This window comes from Osmerus eperlanus, chromosome 6, assembly GCF_963692335.1.
Source record: "Osmerus eperlanus chromosome 6, fOsmEpe2.1, whole genome shotgun sequence".
Classification (NCBI taxonomy): Eukaryota; Metazoa; Chordata; class Actinopteri; order Osmeriformes; family Osmeridae; genus Osmerus; species Osmerus eperlanus.
The window spans coordinates 14,475,896-14,500,348 of NC_085023.1; the positions used below are offsets into that span (position 1 = coordinate 14,475,896).

General features: G+C 41.7%; 1 protein-coding gene across 2 annotated transcripts; it reads left to right on the forward strand.

The window, feature by feature from the left end:
• Nucleotides 1–994: 994 nt before the first annotated feature.
• Nucleotides 995–14,690, forward strand: LOC134022328 (synapse differentiation-inducing gene protein 1). Of its 2 annotated transcripts, XM_062463770.1 has the most exons (4): nt 995–1,382; nt 2,759–3,403; nt 5,329–5,466; nt 13,400–14,690. In XM_062463770.1, exons 2-4 carry the CDS (start codon nt 2,861–2,863, stop codon nt 13,556–13,558), a joined length of 840 nt encoding a protein of 279 aa, XP_062319754.1. In that variant the 5' UTR covers nt 995–1,382; nt 2,759–2,860; the 3' UTR covers nt 13,559–14,690. The 2 variants fall into 2 exon arrangements, with proteins under 2 accessions (XP_062319754.1, XP_062319755.1); XM_062463771.1 differs by lacking the exon at nt 5,329–5,466.
• The last annotated feature ends 9,763 nt before the right edge of the window (nt 14,691–24,453 follow it).

Here is a 24,453-nt window from a genome sequence, read left to right on the forward strand (position 1 = left end):
AAATGCACCCAAAACAGAATTTTGTCACAAGAGTAGGCCTAGTATAGCGTCCTAATGGGCTATAAATGGACCGATTCCAAATTAATCTCAGTTTGAAAAAGTATTGCATTAAAAAATTCTTTACTTTCTTTTGTGATTCTGTTCTGCATATTTTATGTGTTTCAATTCAGTGGCGTGATTTCGAAATAGACTGTCTATGCAATTAAATGGAAACAGATACATAGACCTAACTTAAATGGTCACAAAAGGTTTCCTTATGTATTGGCCAATGCTGAAAGAGGCTACATTACTGTCAGATGTGCCTACATTAGACCAAAGGTGTTACCTCCCTTTAGAAAGTGTGTACAATTACAATTAGCCTACTCTTGTTTTTTTTTCCTGAACTAGAATTACACGAGCATTGTCGGCCTGAACTACTTCAGTCACATCAGCCTGACTGCTACACCCGAGGGCAGTATTGCATTATTCAAAAAGGGAAGCCACGGTACTCTTACTATTGTATCGTCAGCTATTTGGTGTGTAGACTATGTGTTCAGAATAGTTTATTGTACAGGTACGTTACCATAGCAAGAACAACTGATATTTTTACGAAATGTTGTTGCCTACTTGAATTTGTATTTGAACTTCATATTAACTTACAGATTCATGTCACTGTTCAGACCAAGGATCCATAACACTGTGTTCACATTTTGTGCCATTCATTCCCGTACAGACTACTTAGCCTAACCTATTTAGAAACGTGTCAAACCAAAATGTTATATGCACAGTAGTATATGTTATATACCCAGCAAAATAACACTTTGTTGTGATCAAAGTGTTAATTATCATGGATACTTACATGAATCAACACAGACAATTGCCGTTACTCGTGTTTTTGAATTGCATTCAAGACTAACTCAACCCGTGCTTTAGGACCATGGGGATGTCTACTTTATGTGACGCTACTTCATCGCTACTGCACTCTACACTCCCCAGCTACATGTGACACTATCACTCAGCGGCGCTGCTGCATTCCACAAATCGGATCCACTGGTCGGTGTCCTGAATAGGCTTTATGGTTTTCTTAAATTGTTTCACATCACATGAACGGGCAAAAATGCACACAATTCCAGAAACGGAGCACATAACCACCCTCCAAACTAATTGTTTCCCTCCTTCTCCAACCAGCAAAAGTGGAAGAAAATAGCTCATAGCCTACACAGGACACTTGAGAATTCAGTCCAATAGTTTTTTTTTGTAGACAAGGCAGAGTAAAGGATCTAAAGAGGATACAGATTTCTAACGCGAAGGAAGTAGGCTACCGGTAAATGATTGGTACCTGCATGTGTCCGCTGATGTTTTGCACGGGGTCTACACCGCAGAACGCTCTTTCACCTTGGAAGGTAAGTGTTGCCAGTCAGATCACGAACTCGTAGCCTAAGTAAGGCTACAGCAAGAAATTATTGCACCAATATTAAATCAAGAAGGCTACACGAACATCGCGATGAGTTTATGGTCGATGAGTCTATGAGTTTGACATGCAAAGAATCCAGAACAATCATATAGTGTACTCTGTGGATGGGAAAATTTTATTTTTAATATACATTCACAATGACAGGGGACTGCGGAGATCACAACCGTTTCATCCACTTTCACAAGAAGGTTGACTGAAGACTGCATAACATATTGAGGTTTTTGGAATTGAAACTTCTAACTGAGACTTGAATCTTCTAAAACATATAATTGAAATGTCTTTACAAAAAATATATGTGGTGGTGCAAGAGGAACGTGTATAACGGTTATCTCTACATAATTTTTTGATAAATAATGATTGTGAGTGGCGGGGGTCAGCACCACGGACAGCAACAGCACCCTGTTTTTCCTTTTCTTTTATTATGATCTTGTCTGGATCACATTTTTGTGTCCAGAAAGTATTCGTCAACGAGCAGGGACACACAGATTAACCCTTATATCTTGTTTACGTATTTATGTATTTCATGTAGCTTGTTTTACTGGGAAAACATTTCACTCGTGTTTGTAAGGCAAAAGTTACAATTGATCAGTTGTTAGGTAGCCCTTTTTACCTCCAAATTAAATTGTTCTGCCATGAAAGACAAGAGAAAACATAATGACAATGCAATGGAATAATCTGTGCCTATTCCGTACAGAACGAGCACTCTCGAGATCTCTATTCTTCTCCAGCTGACAAGCCACCATTTGTCATTTGATTATGAAAATATATATCCCATGGGCTTTTGTATTGATAACAGGACAGTCACTTCACAATTGCTATTTAGCCTTTAACATTAAAGAGTTGTCAAAGGATGTTCTTACACTAGTTATGTACTCAAATGCTTATGCGAGCTCAGTATTAAATTAAGCCTTATACTTAATTTAACACTGCAATATACTACAAATACTTAACGCTTGGCAGAGTTGATGTTTTCGAACTGTCATCTGTGCCATTACATCTTCATAGAAATGACAGAGGTTAATTGACAAAACACACCTCTCCATTAAAAAAAAAATTCTAACCTGACCTTGCCCACAAACGATCTGAATTTACCAAACAAATTGCTAGTCAGTGCTCTGACAACTAATTGACAAAAAAAGGTAGAAAATATGGTACACAGAGACAGACACTGTGTTTTTATTATCTATTTTTTGGGCATGAATCTGAAAACATGGAGCACTGGTGAGGGCTTTGTGTTTATGCCGCTTTTGAAGGGAAAACAATGCAAAGTCCCTCTTTAACCATTTTAAATCTGACCTCCCACAGGAGAGTGAAGCCTGCCATCCTATGCCTTCTCAAAGGCCCCTATGAGAAAGGCCTCTAACGAGGAGGGGATTTTCTCAGACAATCCAGCTCTTTTAGCAGAGGATGGAGGGTACACAGGCCGAGGCTCTGGGGTCCACCCAGGCTGAAGAGGCTGAGTCCCTCACCCCAGGGAAGACATCACCAACCGGGGAAAGGGAGGCAGGACCCTGCAAGCGCAATGGACTCATCAACACCCACAGCCTGATGGTGGAGACGAAGGAGGGACTGATGTCTGTCTACTCTGCCCCTAATTACCAAGGCCACGTGGTGGTCAACCTCTCCCCCCAGCAGGAGCAGAATGGGAGCGGAGGAGGACGGGGTCCACCACAGTTGCTCAATCCCAGCGCTCTGCCCCAGAGCATGGACCCCCGCTTCAGACCTAACCTCATCCTGTACTCTGAGAACATGCTGCGGGCCTGGGGAGAGGGTGGGGACTGCTGCGAGACTACCTTCATTGAGGACCTGGCCTCCGGCTCCTCCTCTGCCTCGGTTCCCAAGGACGCTCTTTTTGCAGACGGGAAGTTCCTGGATCTTTCTGTGGAGGAGGCCAAGATACACACCCTGTCATATGACATAGACGACGATGATGAGTTCCAGGAGCTGGAGGTAAGATTATACAGTTGGGGATTATTCTTTATAATTGATGTATAAGACTGGGTTTGCATCTGTATAGTTCTAATTGTATGCATTGCACTTTGACCTAAATCGAAGCAAACCAGATGATATGACTATTTGTGAATTCAAACTACTGTATATCTTAGTTCAATGTTTTTTGCTTAAAATCTCTTTAGTGAACAGGAGAAAATATCACACTGTTTGAGCTGGGCTATCAGACCCTTCTAAAGCTGGCTCCACAAAAGGAAATGCTCTGTACAGAAAACCGAGAGGCCGGGAGAGTAGAGATAGCACAGGGGAGAGATAGAGGTTTGTTTTTATTCTGGGGTAAAATAGCCGAATGAAGAGTAGAGGAGAGCAGAATAGAGGGCAAGGAAATGAAAGGAGATGCTACAGGAAGAAAATGGAAAAACAGTTGAAAAGAAAGGGACAGTCTGGACGATTGGTTCCCTGTAGTGCTCAACTGCCTCCTCCACCTGCTCTGATAGAGCTACACGGCCCATGCATACCCCTCCTCAGGAGGGCTCGGGTCTGGCCCAGGGGTACAGAGAGGTTCTTTATGGGGCCAGGTGGTGCCATGTGGGGGGTGTTTCACCAGCATATCTCCCTGGATCTATCTACCAGATGACCTTCAATTCTTACTTCATTAGGCACTCAATGTGATCTACTCACATCTCTAATATAAACAATAGTAAGGTTCGCTCCGTGTGGTTGTCATGGATATTGTGGGTGTTTGATCCAGGAGTGGCAATGTATTGTGTATTTACCAGACTTGTATTACTCAGGTAAGTTAATAACAGACAGTATGACCATCATATTAGTTACAGCTATGTACGAGAACGTGAGGGTGTTTTCTTATTTTCTTCTTAGATTTTGCTAACAATGTAATATAATCTGAACTACCAGAGAATAATCCCTGTGCAACAAATACTCCCACCCCTGAGAATAATTAGCTACACTAGGCTGACATATCGAAAGATAACATGATTCCCTTTTGTAGATCTAACAGAGCTGTCCGTATGAATATACTTCACCTGTGGAAGATGACATTTTTTTATAATAAACTAAACATTACTTAAAATAATTGCACCATTATTACTTCTATCACAATTATCTTTTCTGGGTATTCCTACATTTTGAAACAAAATAGCCAAATAGCTGTGTTTTGAAATCCAACCTATTGGGGTCTTGACATCTTGATTTAACTATACCGAGAAATGTCTAATTCTGTTTCAGAATCACAGTCCAATTTAGGCACTGTGTGAAATAAGATTAGAGATTTATGTATTCCTCATCTTGCTTCCAAGCCATTGGAAGTTAAGTAGCTGGTGGGTTGAAGTTGTGCAATGATTTGTTGAGTTCCTTCATGATATGATATGTGGTGGGGGGGATAGACTGAGAGAAAGAGTGATGTAGAAGAAGGTCTGTTTTTATTGTCCATCTGGCTATAGAGATAAAGTTTAGAGGGAAAACAAAAGAGAGGGGGGAGAGAAAAAGAGAGAGCTCCTCATCATTGTCCAGCTGGGAATGGAGAGGAAGAAAGAGAAAGCGAGAGATGGAGGGAAAGTGAGAAGGAAGGGATTGTGGCTCATCATTCTCCAGCTGGAATGATTTCTTTTGGACCTTTATTGGCCTCAACATATGTACTGGGCATTCTTGACTGTTAGAGAGCCCAGCTGTGCAAGCTGTCGGTGCCTTTTCTTAACCTATGAGAAGGGAAAAAAAACTTGAGCCATCTGTACTATGTAACAACCAGGAGGTTCTGTGTAATATCAACGATCACACCTTTTAACTCACTTACCTTCAGGCCATTTCGAGTGAATGTGAAGAGTTGTACATGTCTAGGAACCCTTCATTGTTTACTTTTCACCGCTTGTCCCTCTTGAACATCCTCAGTGTGTCTTTGCTTTTTATAGAGTGACTACTCGAGCGACTCGGAAAGTGAGGACAACTTCCTCCTGATGCCGCCCAGGGACCACCTTGGCCTGAGTGTCTTCTCCATGCTCTGCTGCTTCTGGCCCCTGGGGATCGCTGCCTTTTACCTGTCTCATGAGGTGAGCGAAACTGCTCTGGGTCACTGGGTCACACCATACTCACATCAGGGTCACAGTGTAAGGGTATTCAGGTTACATAAGCTAACTGAGACTGGGAAAAACATATAAATGTAAAATTGTACATAATACAAGTATTTGGGGAAAAGAAAGGACAGAAAGAACATGGCATATCCTTTATTCATTCATGTTGCTTGGAGAGAACAAGCAACTCTTTGGGCTCAATACGCATGGCCATAGCTGCGACAAAGAGCCACAAACCAGTTATCTTAGATACAAAGATTTAAATTGAAAAGCATCTCGATATTTCTTTATCGTTACTGTGTGTCTGACACAGGAGAAGTGTGCCTTTGTTAGTTGTTATTTATGAGCTAAATTCCACATTCCAGTGTAGCATTTTAGAAAATAGGACAACTCTCAGATGAGTCCCAGTAGGCTGCCCCCTGGTAGGTAGAGAACAGTAAAGGTGAGATCTGCATGAGCACCAGCTTTTAGCAGCTCACATCACAGGTCATCCATGGCAGCTTTGAGAGTGATAGAAGCCTTCAGGAAAAAATATGAAAACCAAAAGGCAGTGAAATCGAGGCAAGGGTGGATGTGTTTAGAATTTGAAACTGTGTTGCCGAGCAAAGTCGAATTTTTCTCAAAAGACTTTTGCCTCTTGACAGTTATAGTATTTTGCAATGTGGCCATGAGATTGGATTCTTATCAATTTCAGTGAAGCGTTCATGAGGGATTCTGGCATGCATTTCAGTTAAAAAAACAACATATTGAAACTCACAACATCATATCCTGATTGTTGTTATGCAAGTTATTTTTTACCACTTCAAAGTGTCTTTACACCAGTAAATTGAACTCAGATAGCTTCAGGCTTGATTATGATTTTTGACAGGTGTTTTCCCCCTTATTTCTGTATATCCCAATGATACTGTCTCTCAGTCCAAGCCTCAGCTTTCTTCATGGGAGCGATTTCAACAGCAGCTGTCTACCCACTCTGCGCCACTGTAGACTGTCTGCATGTCACGACTACACACATACATCTCGCTCTCTCCCTCTCTCCCTCTCTCCCTCTCTTATTCTCCATCTTTATAAAACTCTGCTTGGTTGGCATGGGCAACACAGCCTACGCTAAAATCAATTCCCCAAAAATCCAACTACAAAGCCGCCATGGAGAGGAAGAAAAACATGTCGCAGGCTTGGAATTAGAACAACAGAAACCCACATTGTCATCGTGGGAGGTTTTGGAGAAGCTTCAAGCTACTGATAAGCTATTCAGTGAGGCTATTCAAAGATTTTGCAATCCCCTGGGAAGCTCCGTATCACATTGAATTAGTAATCGTGCATTAGATAAAACACCTTTTAATATCTCATCTGGACAAAGCCACAACTAAAAAATCCCATAAAATACCTCAAAACTAATATTTGGCTGATACAAACAATTGCTAAACCCTGTTAGTTGACTCATATGTAAAAACGTGTCAGAGATTAACGAAATATGACATAAGAATTTAAAATGTGTGACTATAATGGTGGAGCGATAACACACTCAAGATAGATTACTTACCACAATCAAAACAGACTACAGTATATGTTTTTCTCTGATACAGTACGGTATATCTGTATTCATGTGCATGCTAAAGATAACCCAACACACCCACACAACATGTGCTGCTTAATATGTTCCCTGTCAGCAGCTCCCTCCAGGGTTTGTATTTCAGACATGAATCACCAAAGGCACTTTAATCAATCAGGTACTGGCTGCTTTTGGACTTGTTGAGATTTGCTTCACACTCTCCAGGCTTAGCAGAAAGCATCAACACAGTCTTAATACAGGAATTGTTCTACAGTTCGGCACTTTGGTTTCTGCATATATAGAGTGACTTTAAAGGCCACAGACATTTTAATTGGTTCCCTTTTACCTTTTGTACTGCTCAGGACTCCAATTAATTTCCTCCTTTGAGGAGGAACCAAGCAATCAATACAGCTCAGTGGGGGTGACAGGGGGTAGGATAAAAAGCGTGACAAATCTAGATTTCACAAGCTAGATTGCAAGGGACCCCCCCATCCTCTATTGGATAAACAATCTATCAGCTTCAAAGTTGCTGGGTGAATCGTGAATCTGTGAACCTACCAGATACACTTTTGTTTCCTTCATAGAGTAAGTTTGCAGTTTCTCTGTTTTTTTCACAGGGTTATTCACTTTGACCCAATAAGCTTTCCAGCCCGACCTTGTAACCTTTATCATGATGGGCGGTCGTGGCTCAGGGGGTAGATAAGGTCAAACGCTAATCGCAAGGTTGGTGATTCGATCCCTAACTCCTCCTGGTGTGAATGGGTGAATGAGAGGCAAAAAATGAAAAGCGCATTTAGCGCCTCTAAGGTAGAAAAGCGGTATATAAATGCAGTCCATCTTCTCCACCATTATTCTCCATCTGAATGGTATTGCATTGTCACTACCCAAAAAGACAGAGCACAAGGATTAGCTCCATGCATCCTTTCAAAACTCCAGTCCCTGCACCTCCTCTCAAAGAAAAGGCATAGAGATGTCCTGAATTGACCTTCAGTCTGGATAGCAAAATATCTCAGCAGAGTCCTATTCCTTGAGTCCCGCTCCTGGAGGCAGAACAGTGGATGATCACTACTCTCTGAGGACCCTGTAGTCCCATGCCTCAGTGAAGCAGCTTTATTAGTCATGCATAATGCATCCACTACTGTACTACTCATCTTTTACAAGACCCAGGAAGAACCAATAGAGATTATATTGTGACATTCATATGCAAGCTGTAGTATGTCTCAAATGAGGAGAAGCTGGTATGTAAAATTTGATATTTCCATAACTTGTCTGTTGATAATTAATTGGCACACCTGCATGCATAATGTGTGTGACATTTAAACATGCATTTTCTGGACATATGTCAAGATGGTTAATTTGAATGGAAAATTGACAGTAAAGAAATACAATACAAATCCAATTTCAAACACAAGCTGCTGCGGCATACAATAACAATCAACATAATTTTTGACCACTAGCCAGATTAAACAAATGTGGGGATGTCTTTATCTTTGCGGCTTTATGTACACATACTGTCATCAAATAATGCTGGGTGATGTTTGCTTGTTTGTTGGGCAGCTTCATCTCTATGCAAAAGTCCATTCCCCAACTCACAGATTCATTAAGATATGAGAGCACTGGTCAAACACAGATTGAACTTCACAAACAAAAGAGCACAATCCAATCAGCTGGATACTAAATTGCACAGACTGGGCATTTAGGCATTGAGTGACAGGTTGCTTTTGTTCAGTGGAACTGCTCCATAAGATTTGTCCTTGTTGATCCTTTTCCAGAGATCATTAGAATGGGGTTGTAATCTGAACAGACACTTTGAAGAAGGTTTGTTTTAAAATAAAATTAATAGGTTTTAACATGGTTTATAAAAACTACATGTAACAGTTGTGATAATGGCTTTCACGTGTTACTTGATGACGGATATAAATAATGCAAGTGTCCAAATTCCGTCTGGTAAAGTGACCATGCTTGAAAACCTCAAGCCCAATTGCATTTGTTATTCAACAGTTCTTTCAGGCATTCTGGTTCATTGCTTTTCTTGGAAATAATTTGGATATGTAAGAAAGGATTTTACCTACAGTTGGAAAGTTCCTTCTGTGAGTGAATTACTTAATTGGTTATTTTCTGTATAACTCTAGCTACCACTCAACCCTACTAACACATGGGCAGTTAAAGGCTTCTCAAGAAGTGGTTCTTCAATATTCCCATACTGAACTGTGACAATCTGTTTTTGCTAAACCAGTGTGCATAATCTGATTCACTGCTTTTAGAGCATGCTCCAACACAAACGGGGTAAGCTCTTTACATAATATTTTGGCTCAATAGAGTGTCAGAGTATGCCTTGTATGGAATAAGCCGAATCAAATACCTTCCTGTAGGCAAGAGATGGGCATGTTCCACAAAACACAGTTTTTTCTATTACTCACCATGGATGTGCTTTTCCTGTGTTCTTCCCTTGCTCTCTTTCATGTTCCTGGCTCTTGCGGCGCCCCTAGATATCCACAATGACCTATTTCTCGATAGTTCCATGTATGTAAAGCACATGTATACTCCTGTGGATGATAGTGAAGGAGTTTTGTGCTACCAGAAGTTCAAGATTTAGTTTACTTAGAAACACACTTAATTTCTGAGAGTGTCAAATACAATAACTGGACAGTGTGTGTGTGTGTGTTCCAATCGCCTAAAAAGCAATCTTAGGATTTCTTTCCTCTCTTCATCAGAGGAACTACAGTACGGTTAATTAGTTTGTGCTTGGGTTTGATTATTATTAATTATGCAGACTTAAACTGAACCAGTAATTACAAATAACAGCTTTCTGTCCTGTGCAGAACAATAGGCTTGTTAATTGTATTTGCATACTCAGTATGCTTATTAGCTGCAGGGAAGCAAGGGTTTCAAATGGAACTGTTTCTTGTGGTTGAAGCAGAATAATTAGGCGTGGAGATTGGGATCACTGTCTGACTGTATCACATCTGAAGTAATCAACTTGAAGATGACCTGCTCCTTATCTAACAAAGGCATGTTTCACTTACACGTTTTATTGATCAAAATCCATCTTTTCAGATCACTTGAGTGAATGAGCGAATGGTATGTTCAGTATGTATCTTCATGACCCGGTGGTGCATTCAAGATCATTAGTGTTGCTTCTGACAAGATCCTCTGACCCCGCTACTCTAGTTAAATGCCTGACATGTCGAACACAGAATGTCATTAATCACAGTAGATTCAGGTTTTAGATGACAGTTTGACAGGAGATCAGAAACGTTCCTCATTCCGTAGCCAAGACCCATCTATGACAGTGCTATGTACTGTAGGCTGGAATGAGTAGCTGTGTCTTTCAGTAAATCTGTAATGCGCTCAGCAGTTAGGCTCGTCCGTTCTGCTATTGATCAACATGGTCCCTACGGAGGCTTACATTTTGGATGGTGGGATTGATCTCTTTATGAAATAATGCGATCAAACTCAGATTAACTGTGGGCCGGGCATCCAGATGCAGTGAATGATGCCTTTAGTTTGAATCATGGTTGCATTGTTCCTGAGCTGGACAGTTGGATGGAGTTTGTGTGTGTGTGTGGTGGGGGGGTGTGTGTGTGTGTGGTGGGGTATGTGTGTGTGCGCGTGTGTGTGTGCACGAGAGACAAAAGAGAGAGAAGAGAGAGAGAGACAGAGAGAGAGAGAAAGAAAGAAAGAAAGAAAGAAAGAAAGAGAGGGATAAAGAGAGAGTCGATACAACAACAGCAACATCAAATAATTGTCAGAATTACCTTGATCCCATTTTATAAGCCAGCAGAGAAACAAAATCTTTTTACAGATGTGAGAAATTCATGATCCCTTTCTGGCTTTCGGATTTAGATATAATGCCTATTTTTCATCTCACAAAGTATGAGGCATTTTGGGATATATGAAAATGAGGGGATTAAAACCGACTCAGCCCCCTTGTTATAGTGGGATCCTTGTTATTGCTGTCTTCTTCATGCCTGTGTCACTTTATATGTGGGCATAGCACTCAGAAACATCAATGGAAAGCTGTTACATTTAAGTGCACAGCTTTAGTGTACCTGAACTTTTCAGCAACCAAATCGCAACCCCAAAATTAGATACCTTTTTCAAATATTGCAGCGCTCATATTCCCATCAAACTGCATTTCAAGTATGGGAAAAGTTTTAAAACCATTAGTATGTGAAAATAGCATTATTTTTAGAATCATCTTCGGACAGAGGTTTGGAGACAGTTTTGCTGAACCAGAGACAGCAAAAAGATAAACCACATACAGCTCTGGAAAAAAATTGAGACCACTGCACCTTTTTCTTTTCTTTCCAAATAAGTAAAGTTTTGAATGAGGAACACTTCAACTTGCAGTGGCCTCTTAAATTGAACTCTTCTATTCCTCATTCAAATTTTCCTTGGTGCAGGGGTCTCAATTTTTTTTCCAGAGCTGTAGATATGTTTCCATGGAAATGGCCGAGGTTGCTATATGACACTGGAATAAATGCACCCAAGAACATTTTTGGCATTAGTGACAAAAGAAAGTGAATCTCTTTGAAATATAAGATTTACAGCTTCCGAAAGGTAACTTACCTAATGTTACAGAAGGCCGATGCATAGCTCTTTGACGTCACTCCCTGCAATTGAGCGTCATTGGTTCAAGCTGGTATAAAAATAGAATCAGTGGAATGAGGTTGCATGTTGAGTAGCCCAACCGCTCCTCCTCTGGCTCAGACTCTGAAGAACACACATGATCGGGCCATTGTCATGTAAAACAAGGACCTGTTGCACCAATTGCAATTCCAAGCAGCCAGGGCCAAAGATGCAATTAGCCCCAACTGTGTGACCTTGAACAGCTTAAAGCTCCATTGTAGCTGACCAGAATGACTCCAGATTTTCATGATGTGCCTATTAGTTCACTGTTGTTTTTATATGGATGAGCTATCTAAGTGTCCAAAGGAAAATAAACCTTTTTATAATAGCCAGGGAAAGTGTAGAATCTGGTCATGAGATGGTCATGTGCAGGAATCTTTCTAAAGACAGTCTCTTTTGGACATTCCTCTTTTGGTTTTTAATTGGCTGCTCACTCTGTACCCCTCTTTCCTCCCTTAATATGTTCTCCTATCTATCAGTCACTTGCTTGTCTCTAGGAGGTGGTGTGCTGCTGCCGAGCGAGCAAACATTTTTGTCCTGCTCCCCAGGGTTCAGAGCTTGGCTACGCGCATGAATATTTCAGCCGCCCGTCACAGATCACGTTCACACCAGCAGGCCTTTTTGGTTTTAGTGAGGGAACTCAATGCTGTTGAATACCAATAATCTTTGCCAGAACTGTTGTGGCAGAGCACTCAATGGCCTCTAATGTCCTTCTCACTCTCCTGTCTATCACTCTCCTTTCCGTCTTTTATCCTCCACCTCTCACTCTCAGTCTGTCTGTCTGTCTTTCACTCACACGCTTCCTCTGACTCACCCTCTCCCTGGTGCCACAGTTACAGAAAACAAATATTTATTTTGGTAGGAAGACAATCGTGGTGGAAAAAAAGAAAAAGAGACAACAGTCAGATGTAATTGGACTAGCAAACGAGAGCACCTTGCGGTTTGTGCTGTACTCATAACTACCCCATCTCTGTCCAACCATCCAAGATCGATTAGAAGAGAAACAGTAGTGGAGACCACAGTAGAGAAGCATCATTGTGCTCGAAATGTGTTTTTTCATCCTTACATTCTGTTATGAAAGTCTGGGTAGGATCATAATACATGAATAGGCCTCAACATCTCCCATCTCGTTAGTCCCCACTGGGCCTAGCACAACAGGAGACCTAGTCTCTACCTTGTTATGAACCTGGCCTGGAATCTCTAAACTAGGAGCGGTGGTTCAGAAACTAATATCTGAGTTCAAACAGGCATGCTTAACATTGTTAGGAGGGCTGTCCAGAGGCAGAAGATGAAAGAACCAAGGTCTGCTGACTAATAGTCCAACTTCCTATTACATTATATAATTCATCTGTTCCCCATGCAAGGTAGTACGGAAAAACGATCCTTCCAGTTCACAGAGGCAGAGAGAGGGAAGGAGAACCGATCCCTATAGGGCTTTGAGACTGAAATACTCATATCAGAGTGGCTCCATATTATCTTGATATCATCTTCTGGACATCAAAGGCTCTGAGGCTCTGGAGGCGTCGAGTCACAGCCATTCGCGGGATGCCACGTTTTGGCGGAGCTTCCCTGAAATATCCATCCTTCCCAGCCATCTGCCTGAAAATGTGTCTATTGGCTTCATAATTGACCAACATTAGTCGAGTGATTCCATCTCTTCCTCTCCTCTCTCTCTCTTTTTTGACTCTATCCCTCCCTTCTTCCCTTCTTGTCTCCTGTTCTCTCTCTCAGACGAACAAGGCGGTGTCAAAAGGGGACTTCCACCTGGCCAGCTCCAGCTCCCGGCGAGCCCTCTTCCTGGCTGTTCTGTCGATCACCATTGGGACAGGCATCTACGTGGGCGTGGCGGTGGCCCTCATTGCATACCTCTCCAAAAACCACCACTTGTAACCTTGCACTGCCAAGCCCACGCCCCCCCCCCCCCCCCCCCCACACTGCATGGTTGGCTGGTTGTGCCAGGGGTGTGGCTCACCCACGGGCAATCAGAAACACTTCTGCAAATCACAGGACAGTGGAGTTCTGCCATGACTCGATGAAGAACGACATACTCATTGTATGTCACATGAGAGGGGATGTGACATGGACGAAAACCGTCTGTTAACTGTCAAGTTATTCTCTTATTTTGACAAACCGTCCCATGAACTGTAAACTGTTTCTGGCCATTTCTCCTCATGACGACAGATGGTTCTGTTTTAGCCATGTCTCTCCGAGTTGTGTTTCGGTTTTGCCATAAAACTGCACATGTTGACAACGTATCCGTCCTAAGAGCATATGTTTACAGGATGTTCTCTCTAAACACTCGACCAGTGAGTTGTGGAGCTGGGTGTTTTATGGCCTGATATATGCACCACCCTATCACTCATGTTTGGCAGCTCCTGTCAAGAATTATGAGAGTGGATTAAAGGGCTGCTAATGCTGTCAGTTATTTACACACCCAGTCCACTTTCATTTACACTGCTCCTGAACATTTCCATAGCATATCAGACTTTGTTGGTTGTGCAAATCCGTGTGTACATAGTCTTTAGCCTACTCACACTGGGTTGTTAAAACGTATTGTTTTAAGTTCCATGTATGGGCAATAGGTTTCTGTGTGAGAAGCCGCCATGCTTGTATTGTCTCCTTGTCAGTTTTATAATGGGAGCATCCCTACAGCACAACAATATCACATACAGTATATGTCACCCGCCTACAGTTTGGAGGGATAACCTTACAATGTTTTGGTTCTGTCAGTTGGAAAAAATGCACCTGGCTGCATCTCCTCTGACAGAAGCTGCTTACGCAGAGATACTCTGGTGTTGATATGCACAAATCAATAGGGGAAGAGTCCTTGAGGGCTGCAGGAGCCATAGCTGTATATACCTTGTGATTACTATTGTTTATACAAGACACACAGGAAGGGAAGACATGCGATGTTGAAACTGATGTATAGATCTATGTTGCTGCTGTATACTGCTATGTCACAGTTTTAAGAGTTCAATCAGTGTTTTTTCGATTTGCTAATTAAATGTTGTATTTCATTTAAACAATATCTAACATGACTATCATTTCATGTCAGTAATGTCAATATGGGTTTAACATGACCCCTAATTGTAACATATGTGTCAGTAATAGCTGTACTTAGGTTGCAGCTTTTGCTTTATCCACCAATATGTAATATTAACTGCAAGGAATATTGCTTTTTTCACTGACAGAAAAGTTGTACCTGCACAAACTCACACAAAGACCCAATGAACAGAAACAAAGAACTGAGTGCTTATGGGAGTCAGCTCAATTATAAACCCTACTCCACTCTGCCTGCCTGCCCATCCACTCCACCCAAAATGACTAATTACCTTCAGCACACCTTGTGCATATTTCATAGCAGTAGCAACTCACTGCCTGTCAGGAATATTAGCTTTGCAGCCAGCTGAGATGATTCATCTATTTAACATGACGCGGCTGGTGCCGTAATGGCACTCTGCATCCATTCCCTCCTTCTCTGTCTTTCAATACAAGCCCATGGTTGAGGTAGGACCCTATGGAGGTGATCAGAGAGAGAGGACTGGGCTGCTTTCTAGCTAATGAGACATTCAGCCTTGGTCGGATGTTCAGTCGGAGGTAATTAATGAAGCCCTGAAGTGCTCGCCAAGATCTTCCATGTCGAGGAGGGAGAAAGGGGGCTGGTGGAAAGAGTGTGAGGGTACGTGTGTGTGTGTGTGTGTGTCTTTATATGAGGGGTGAAGGTGGGGTGCGTTGTATCACATCTCCCTCCGTGGCACACTACAGGCATGTGTACAGAGGATGAACGCCTTCTCTTTGTTTTGTTTTCACACCCTGTAACCTCAAGCCTGGCGCCGAGACGGACGGACAGCGTGTGGAACTGGCCTAAGCACACCCGCTAAGTGAATCCTGAAGGCCGTGTATTCCATCCCGATTCACACGAGAGTGATCAGCTGAAAGGCTCACAGTGAGTCACTGGGCAGAGGACTCAGCCAAGGCAGCTAAAGCCAAGCTGCTAAGAGAGATGACAACAAAGAAACACTCCCTGCTTCCTGGCAGCGCGGTCGAGAGGCTGACACAAAGAAACGGATCTGAACGACACAGCAACCTGTAGTCTGATACTACAACGGCTTTACTGTTTAGGTAGCAAACACCATGTTGCCATAACGAACTCTCCTTTGCAGCCACGATCGTGGAACGCCACCTTGCACTCCATCACCAGAGAGAAGTCTTGACCTTTAACGTATCGACAATGCCAAGTTCTCTTCATTCCCACGCAGCACAGCAGGCTGTCAGATGGCCCTCTACGGGGCTGGCAGCTTCCTTCATTCCTAATACAAACATAACACAAACCACAGCTGTGGTAAGTCCACAGTTTTAGGCCACATCCACATCTTATCGAGGTTAAATGGTGGTGGGTGTTTGATAGGTGGCGACCAGGCGGGGGTGATTGGTAATTAAGCTAATGCTCTGTGGCATCCATGTTTATATTCCCTGGCACACATCTGATTTTGTGGAGATAATGATTGAGCAGTCCATTTATATGCATTATTGTCGTCAGCATCCCCTTAAGGCAATTGGATGGGAGGAAGATCATTGATCATTGTTGTTGTAGTCCGTGTCTCCTGAGGCCCGCCTTAGCGTTTGATTGTTGGGTTGTCAGCTTCAAAACCTCCTTTCCAAACAAAGGGTCCCATCATTGTTGTGCTTCTTATCAGAGTTGGCAGGGTACAATCTGAAAGCAGATAAGTCATTCAAAACATCGATTAGCACGACCCTGCTGTCTTTCATGTCAAACTCTCAAAGTCGGAGAGTTAATCGAAATCGTCATGGTCAACACTTCCAGATGTTTTAAAAGGGACTTGTACAAATGACGTGACAAAGAAATACCTGGCTAGTCAACCAAAAAACGAAATAAATGGAAAGGGGCTAACAGTAGTTATGGGTTCTGCCTGGGCATGGTCTGGCCAGGAGGCATCATAGCTGATTAATCGCGGCAGCTGTTTTTCACCCTAAGTCCATTAATTAGAAATGAACAGTAATTGAGTTTCTATCCACAGAAACACTGGAGCTGGCTCTGCTGCATAGATATCACCCAAACAGATTGAAGAAGTATTTGCTGGGAAGCTTTGATAGTGGAAGATGATTGAAACTGAAGATAGACAAGGTGTTGAGGTTTTGGAAAAGATGGGGATTGTGTGTCCTGTGAGGGCCATCGCATAGTGTAGTGTTTCACAACATCAAAAAATAATCAAAGAAGATGAAGGCCACATCTGATGACAATGTACCACATTTTAACAACCCACTTCAATGTTCCATCTAAAACTCAATCATTCTTTGTTCACATCGAATCTGATCAAGTTCTGGCCTGTCATAATAGCTACAATGAGTAACAATGCTTTGGCCTCGCCCTATTCAATGGCTATCTCTCTGTGGTTTCAATGTTAATTAATGTGCAAGTGGGGCATCAATGTAAAAGAGCCCACAGCTGTAGCATGGAGCCATAATGACTCAACCCACTCTCTATCTTTCTCGCTCTCTCATCTCTGAATAATGAATTAATCTTCCCTCTCAGAGGCCAACAACTCTCTGGATGGGTGAGTGGTGAGGAAAAGTGCTGAGGTAGCAAGCTAGGTCAACTGGAGACAAGAGGACATACTGATCCCTTGTGTCTTTCCAATGGTGATCCCAGACAAACAGGAACCAGTGACCATCATAGACTACTGAACGTTGCAGCTACACAAAGCCACCCAGACAATCTGCAATGTGAAATAAACAAATTATTACTGGTCATCCTACTGATCAATTTTACAGAGCACACACTCTCACAGGGATGCTATGGACATGATTTGTTATCAAATGAGAGATAGAGACAGAGAGAGACATAGAGAGAAAGAAACAATATAAAGACAATTCTGTCCAGGCCTTTCTTGCAATCACAGCTGAAAACCCAGATGCGTTTGACTCTGGGCTTGTGAGACAGCATACCTGTCAGACTATATGCTGACAGAAAATGATGACTCTCAGTCGTACGTAAGGTAATTTGTGAGATAGGGTATGTCACCAATTCTTTTTAAAAGCACTCAAAAAGCTATAGTATCATCATGACTTCTTCGATTGCAGAATTTCTAGACGAGAGTTAAAAATGTCTTTTAAATTGCTTTTGGAATAGGATGACTCAGTTGTTTGATAGAAGTTGTTGCGTGATGTCTTACAGCATTATCCAAACATTGCACTGAATGAAACGAACCATAGGCTAGGTCAGACAGCAGCTTCCTGAGGAACACTAATGAGGAAGTTAGCCAATGATGCAGACACACATTTCCACCTGGTTAAGGGGGGCACAGCCACGCTCTGCTTACCGGCTACTTCCATTAGCTCATATTACCCACTGGAGCCTAAGGAAACACCAAAAAAGGCCTGGCACACGCAACCATCCTCAAATGAAGCAATGAAGTCTGAATAGGGGTGGTGTTTGGGGTTGAGGGGGGTTCAAGAAAAGAATGAAGAAAAAGTATGGAGCTTCTTTTTTGGCAGAGGAAGGAATATTTCAAGAGCATTTAATGCAGTCAAATGGAATTACAATGACGTTTTAATTGCTAATTGCTATGCAAATGCTGGGCGCTCTGGGAAGGACACATCTCCCAAGGCTCGTTACCATATGTAGTCTCTGTTTTCCTTCAGAAGACACCATCTCTATTTCTTGGCTGGACTCACCAACTTATGAAAGTCTCTGAAGTAATGACATAATACTGGATACATCCCATGCTTCCATGCCCACAGGAAACACAAGGCACTAAACAGCAGAGCACAGTTGAGGGACAGAGTTTATAAGAGCATTAAAACAGTAAAACAGTATACTTAGAGGTTGGATAACATCGTTTGATAGCGGAAATGCATTTAGTGCGTTACACAGTTTATTGCTTTTTGAGGAACATGGTTTCCCTTTTGTGTAATGGGTCGGAAGTGATCCCAGAAATGATCAAATGAACCTTCTCTCATGCCATACAGCCTCACTGGGAGCCATGTCAAGTTCATGTGTGATGTCTTTGGCAGTTTCTGTTTCTTGTGTGTTTTTCAAAAAATCATCCAGGAAGATGGAACAACAGGAAGCAACCTGCTTGATGCATGATGACTGCACATTCACATTCCAGATCGTTGCCTGCACGCGCACCCCCTTATAATGTCCAATTGCAGAACAGCGTGAGCAAATTGTGGCATACAAAAAGTATACACATCTTCGAAGCTACAACAATGTCATTGCCATATCCTCTTTGTCTTCTCATAAGGCTCGCATTCCAGACACAGAATCAGGGGATACGTGGATTTTCCGAGCACAATCCGCACAAAGTCATCGGCTTACAGTATGCACTTTACAGTATGTAGGGGGTGATACATTATGCATAATTTAAAGCAGAGCATTTATAGCCTTGCTAGATGATGACAAGAATATGGATTAAGAAAAAATCCATCAACCACTGCAGAAAGTCACTAGTTACTCAACAGTGAGATCCCAGCCCTGTGTGAGGGACTGACCCATAAGCTCTCAGCCACAGAATGACATTTATTGACCTTATCATCACCAACATGGCTGCCTTTAAAAGCCCATGCACATTCATCCTAAACAACCAGGTTAGACTTCCCTCAGCAATCATCTGTAGTTGTAGCTTTATCCTCTACAGTTTGCTTCAAGCAAATTGCCTAAACAACAGTTGGACGGCGGTTATTTCCACTTACCTCCCATGATGCTCTCACAGAGTGAGTGTAATTATAGTAATATTTGTGTTGTGTGTATGAACCACAAACAGCTTGAAAGCAGTTGAGGATTAATGCTGGAGTATGTGGAGCAGAAGGCAAAATTCCTATGATCAATGCAGATTCTCAGTTTTTGAAATCACAAATAAAGTTGGTAGGGGGCTGGGGAGGCGAAACAGAGACCCCAGATCAACACCCAGAAGTCATCAATCACTACCTTCACCTTCTAGACAAACAAGGCAGGAATTCTACTCTCAGCTGAGCCATTGCTTGATATAATAGTATTCCTCAGTGCATTGCTCCCTGAAACACAAAAAAGCATTCAAACAAGTCTCATTTTCAAAAGCATTTTGAAAATGAGACTGTTATTAATGGTAATGAAATGATAAGCAGGTTTGAGTTCGGAGACCACAACTGAGGAATAGTTTTTTTTTTTTTTTTTACTCTTGTGTTATCTTCGGGTCATTCTGACCCATCAGTCATTGTGACCCACCGTCGTATTGCGACAACTTTACCACATACAAAAACAAAGTGAAGCATTTTATTTTAACCGTCGGGCTGTCTCAGACCCCCCACATTGCGAAGGTTAAAAGAAAATGCTTTTTATTTGTTTTTGTATTGGGTAAAATTGGGTAAACACAACGATGGTTCGTTGTGAACCTTTGGGTCATGTGACCCGAAGGCAGCACAAGGGTTAAGTATCTTGTTTTGCTTGCTTGGGTGCTGTTGCTAGGTTACATCCAGGTAACAGAATGCAGTATGTCCTTGTTTAAACTGGTGAGAAATGAGCTTCAGCTTTATCCTTTTCAAAATCCTTTTCAAAATCCTTTTCAGAGGATCACTTGCTGGACGTGGTTCAAGTACATGCCACAACACATACATCCTTTCAAATGAATGACAAAACAAGACAGTTCTCTTTGATGAATGCTCTGCAGGTACAGTAGGAGGAGAGTACTGTCATTCAAGCTTGGTTAGATTTGGATGCATGTGAAGTTCCCATCAGGCATGTCAGATGGGGAGATATGGCCCAGATTTATTTGAGAAAGCATTATCTTTTCACTGGGCATGCATTGTAACCTGTTGACAAATGGCCTTGTTGTGACAGAAGCAAAAAGAGACAGCAGAACAAGATGTCTCTCAAATCCTGGATGAGTGTACTACGTTTCCGTCTGAAAAACGCAAACACAATAACTCCTTTGAGAAAGACAGTGACTCACCAGCACACCCAAGTCTTTTATAACATAATGTTGATTATGTCAAGAAAAATGTCAAATAAATGTAATAAATCACAAATCACCCCCATCTTTATTGCCCAATCTACTCTAGAAGTTCTGTAAGGAATATGTAGAGGTAAATCAAAATGCTAGCCTTGGATTAAATCAGGCTTTGGGCAGAACACATGAAACCCCACAGAAGGGGGTTCGCATGTGCTGGTGAGTGTCTGGAAGATGGCATTTGATGGTCAAGTGTGTTCTGTTCAAATTAAACAGGTATCCTGTAACTGAGGCACAAAATCCAAAGGGCTGTCTAAATGGAAATGATTATATCTGCAGGGGAAAGATTGAACTGCATTCAACATCTTTTCACTTACAATGATTTTTTGCAGTTAGCTAAGTGTACTGTAACATCGTGTTTGTCGAACTACTCAGACATTTGGGAGCAACATTATTTACTTGAGCTGACTTATAATCTACCTACCGAAAGATGTTCCAATGAGTTAAACTGCCATTATGTCTGATCCACTTGTGCTAATGATCCTGGCGGCAATCAAAAGTTAATTTGGTGCATGATGAACATATTATTGCCATGGTGTTTTCACACATTTCACAGCAGGGTCTACATGAAGTGTGTGTGTGTGTGTGTGTTTGTGTGTGCAAAGGAACAATATGGTGAGCCCTCAGTGTGAACACAGATGGCCTCCCTCCACACAGAAATAAAACACTGTTTACCGTGTTTACGTGTGTGCACAACAGCTCAGTGTTGCACTGACATCACAATGCTGTCAGTGTCTCAAAGGAGTGTTCAGAGGATGAACACAGTATAGAGTAATGGGCAAACAACTCAGAAGAAGTAAGGATATGATATATCATATATATATTAATATGATAATGTAACGATGATCTACAGTTTGGGGGTTAAAAATACATCGAAAATACAGCCACAGGGGAGCAATTGGTAACCAAGCACCAGCCCTGTCTGGCAGTGTGCCTATGCATACTACCTTTACCCAAAGCCCATGACTCAGGTGCTTCGGGGGTAAAAATAGAACAAAGAAGGAAAGGGTGCATCAGCCAGGGTGCATGTGCTTTTATGTTTGCGTGGGCTATGTGGGTGGAGGTCAATTTTATTTTAAACCAAGGAAGGGAGACTGTCATACAATGTCTCACAACAAGTATTATCTTCTTTTAACCCCTAAAACACATTATTATGTCATTTTTCTTTTAGTTCCAATGAAGGATTTTATGGGACATTATAGAGAGCCTGAAGTGAATCTCACAGCCCAACCTGCAGTAAAAACCTGCTCCAATCAATACACAGAAAAATGACATTTCTGAGCAGTTATATATTTTTCTGAAAGGTTTAGTGCGTGAGAGATGCAGAGAGCTGTGTGGGCTGATCTCTGAGAGGCAGGGACGACATGCACCTCAGCGTTTCTTGTCATCGGCCAATGTGAGGGACAGTTTCAGAATAGGGGAGGAACCTTTATATGACATTGAGGCTGGGTGGAGGGGAGTGTTTTATTTGATAGCCGTCAAATCGAACTGTTGAAGCTTGGTCATTGACGTTGGTTTTAAGGTCTTGTATTTGTAGATTAAACCTGTAATAAATAACAAATTATCATATTAAATTTAAATTTTATTTCATACAGAGAAATGACTAGAAGACATTGTATTATGAAATTGTATTATAGCTGGAATTTAATTTCCCATTATCCAGAAAACGTCAATGACAAACGTCAACCACACAAACAGACACACAGTCAGTCAAGGACACTCCAGAAAGCCACTCCATTGACATACACAATTTGTACGCCAAGAAACAGAACACAATTGGTGGTATTTCAGTCCTGAATTTTTCAAATACTCTTAAAATGTATAAATGTGCAACAATGGCATCACATACATGCAGACAGTGTCCACCAAGATTGTGGTGGATCTCAAGAAAATTTGAATATGTCAGCAGTTGTTGAACGATGATGTTAAACACAAGTCATGGCACAAGACAGAGCATGTTTCAGTCCCCACTATAAGATGTTGCCTAGACACCATTGATAATTTTCTAGGGACTTTGTAACTGTGACGTTGACAAAGCCCCTGCAGGTAAAGTTTCCAAAATGCCAAATCCTTAATGTCTGGGTAATTTGATTATCCACATGCACCTTGCACACAATTATTGATAGAAAAAGCTTCCTGAGTGAGCGTAAAGCAGACATAAATGGTAGACAGAGTATCAGGAATCACAGGGTACAAGAAAGCCTTTTAAACAAGAATATAAATGCCAACAGCCTTAAATGCAGCATAATGCTTTTAAAAGGAACAAAATGAACAGACTCCCGCTATGATGTGGATTTCAAAGGGCACACAGTGATGTATGACGTTGGTGATGAGGTCTCATAACTACAGGCTATGATTAAAGCTGTGGTTGAAAGAAGAAAAACAACGTGATTTGATAATGGTATTTTGTTAACCAGGGACTATTGAACATTAATTAACGTGGCTTGAAGAGATTTGATTCAACCATTGTCTGATGTCAACTTGAATGATGAAGTAGATGTAAAGGCATTGCTGTTTTCTGCACAACCTGAGCAAAAACACAAAACTGTTTACTGTACAGTATGTTGTTCTGAGTCTTTCTCTGTAAAATAAATGGTTTCCAAGTATTTAAAATAGGCTATTACAAGGATTCTGGTGAGAGCCCTTATTTATAGAGGTGTGACATAAATCCTCCCCTTGTCAGATTAATCCTGTTGACTCAGAGCAAATGTAACACAACATGCAGTCGCTCATCCTAAATATTTGTGTCTTTTGAGTGAATTTGGTGACAGTGTAAAACATTTTGAGACACTAAACTGTGACCACTCATCCGAGCAGTAACTGTTCGGAGGTTCTGGCAGGTCTTCAAGTGTATAGTATGACCTTGGAACTAATCACACACATTTCCTGGGTCCCCATCACTCTGCTGCTTCCCTCTCCTGTCACAGTGTCACACGCTCCTGTATACATACTATACCACTGAGAGGTGCCACGCCTGCCCACTCACCTCAGCCACTAGTAAGGGCATGTGAGACAGGACAACGCTCAGTCTCCCAGAAATACATCAGTGACAACATGATGTGCACATTGGTTCAGTAATTTCAACATTTCAAGAATTGTTCAAGATCAAAGCATTACTGTATGCTCCACATTAGCAGGACAAGGGCCGATCCATCAAGCTAATCAATTCATGACAACAGTGCTTTATGGGTTATCCCAGGTAACTTCTCAATTTCAGTTTAATTCCACTAGAGGCAGATAAGCAAGTGGTGTATTATACTTAGACTATGTGTGATATGTGTGACATACTCAGTCAAAAAAAAACGTTTGGGGTAAAAAAGGGAAAGAAATACTCTATTTAACTGTTTAGAGTTTCGTCATCAGTCATTTGCAAGTCAGAACATGTCTACGTAACAAGAACATAACAAGTCAAACATTTAAACCCTGTTAAATATTATTTTGGTTATTTCGTCTGCAATTACACTGAATGAAACCTCTAGTTGGCAAAAAATTGTAGTAAGTACTTAGGGTACAGATTTAAATCCACAGCTAGTGAAGCGTGTGAATAATGCTCAGTGGCTGCAGTAGCATAGTTGTAACTAGTTTCGTAGCATCGCAGCATGCGGACAAACCCTGGATTTTCCCAGGAGGGGGTAGCTGTGAAAAACAAAATAAGACAAAGTTCAAGTCAGTGTGTACGCAACAACAGATGGGCAGGGACTTTGATGACAGGGCTTCAACATGAGTGCACCAGCAAAACAGCAACCCTCCTCTCCCAACTGACGTACACAAGAATGA

What these genes read in the sequence shown, in the direction of transcription:
- LOC134022328 (XM_062463770.1), top strand. Translation starts at nt 2,861, where the DNA reads ATGGAGGGTACACAGGCCGAGGCTCTGGGGTCCACCCAGGCTGAAGAG. An exon ending in ATGAGTTCCAGGAGCTGGAG is followed by an intron (nt 3,404 to 5,328) that starts GTAAGATTATAC and finishes TGCTTTTTATAG; the next exon opens with AGTGACTACTCGAGCGACTC. An exon ending in CCTTTTACCTGTCTCATGAG is followed by an intron (nt 5,467 to 13,399) that starts GTGAGCGAAACT and finishes TCTCTCTCTCAG; the next exon opens with ACGAACAAGGCGGTGTCAAA.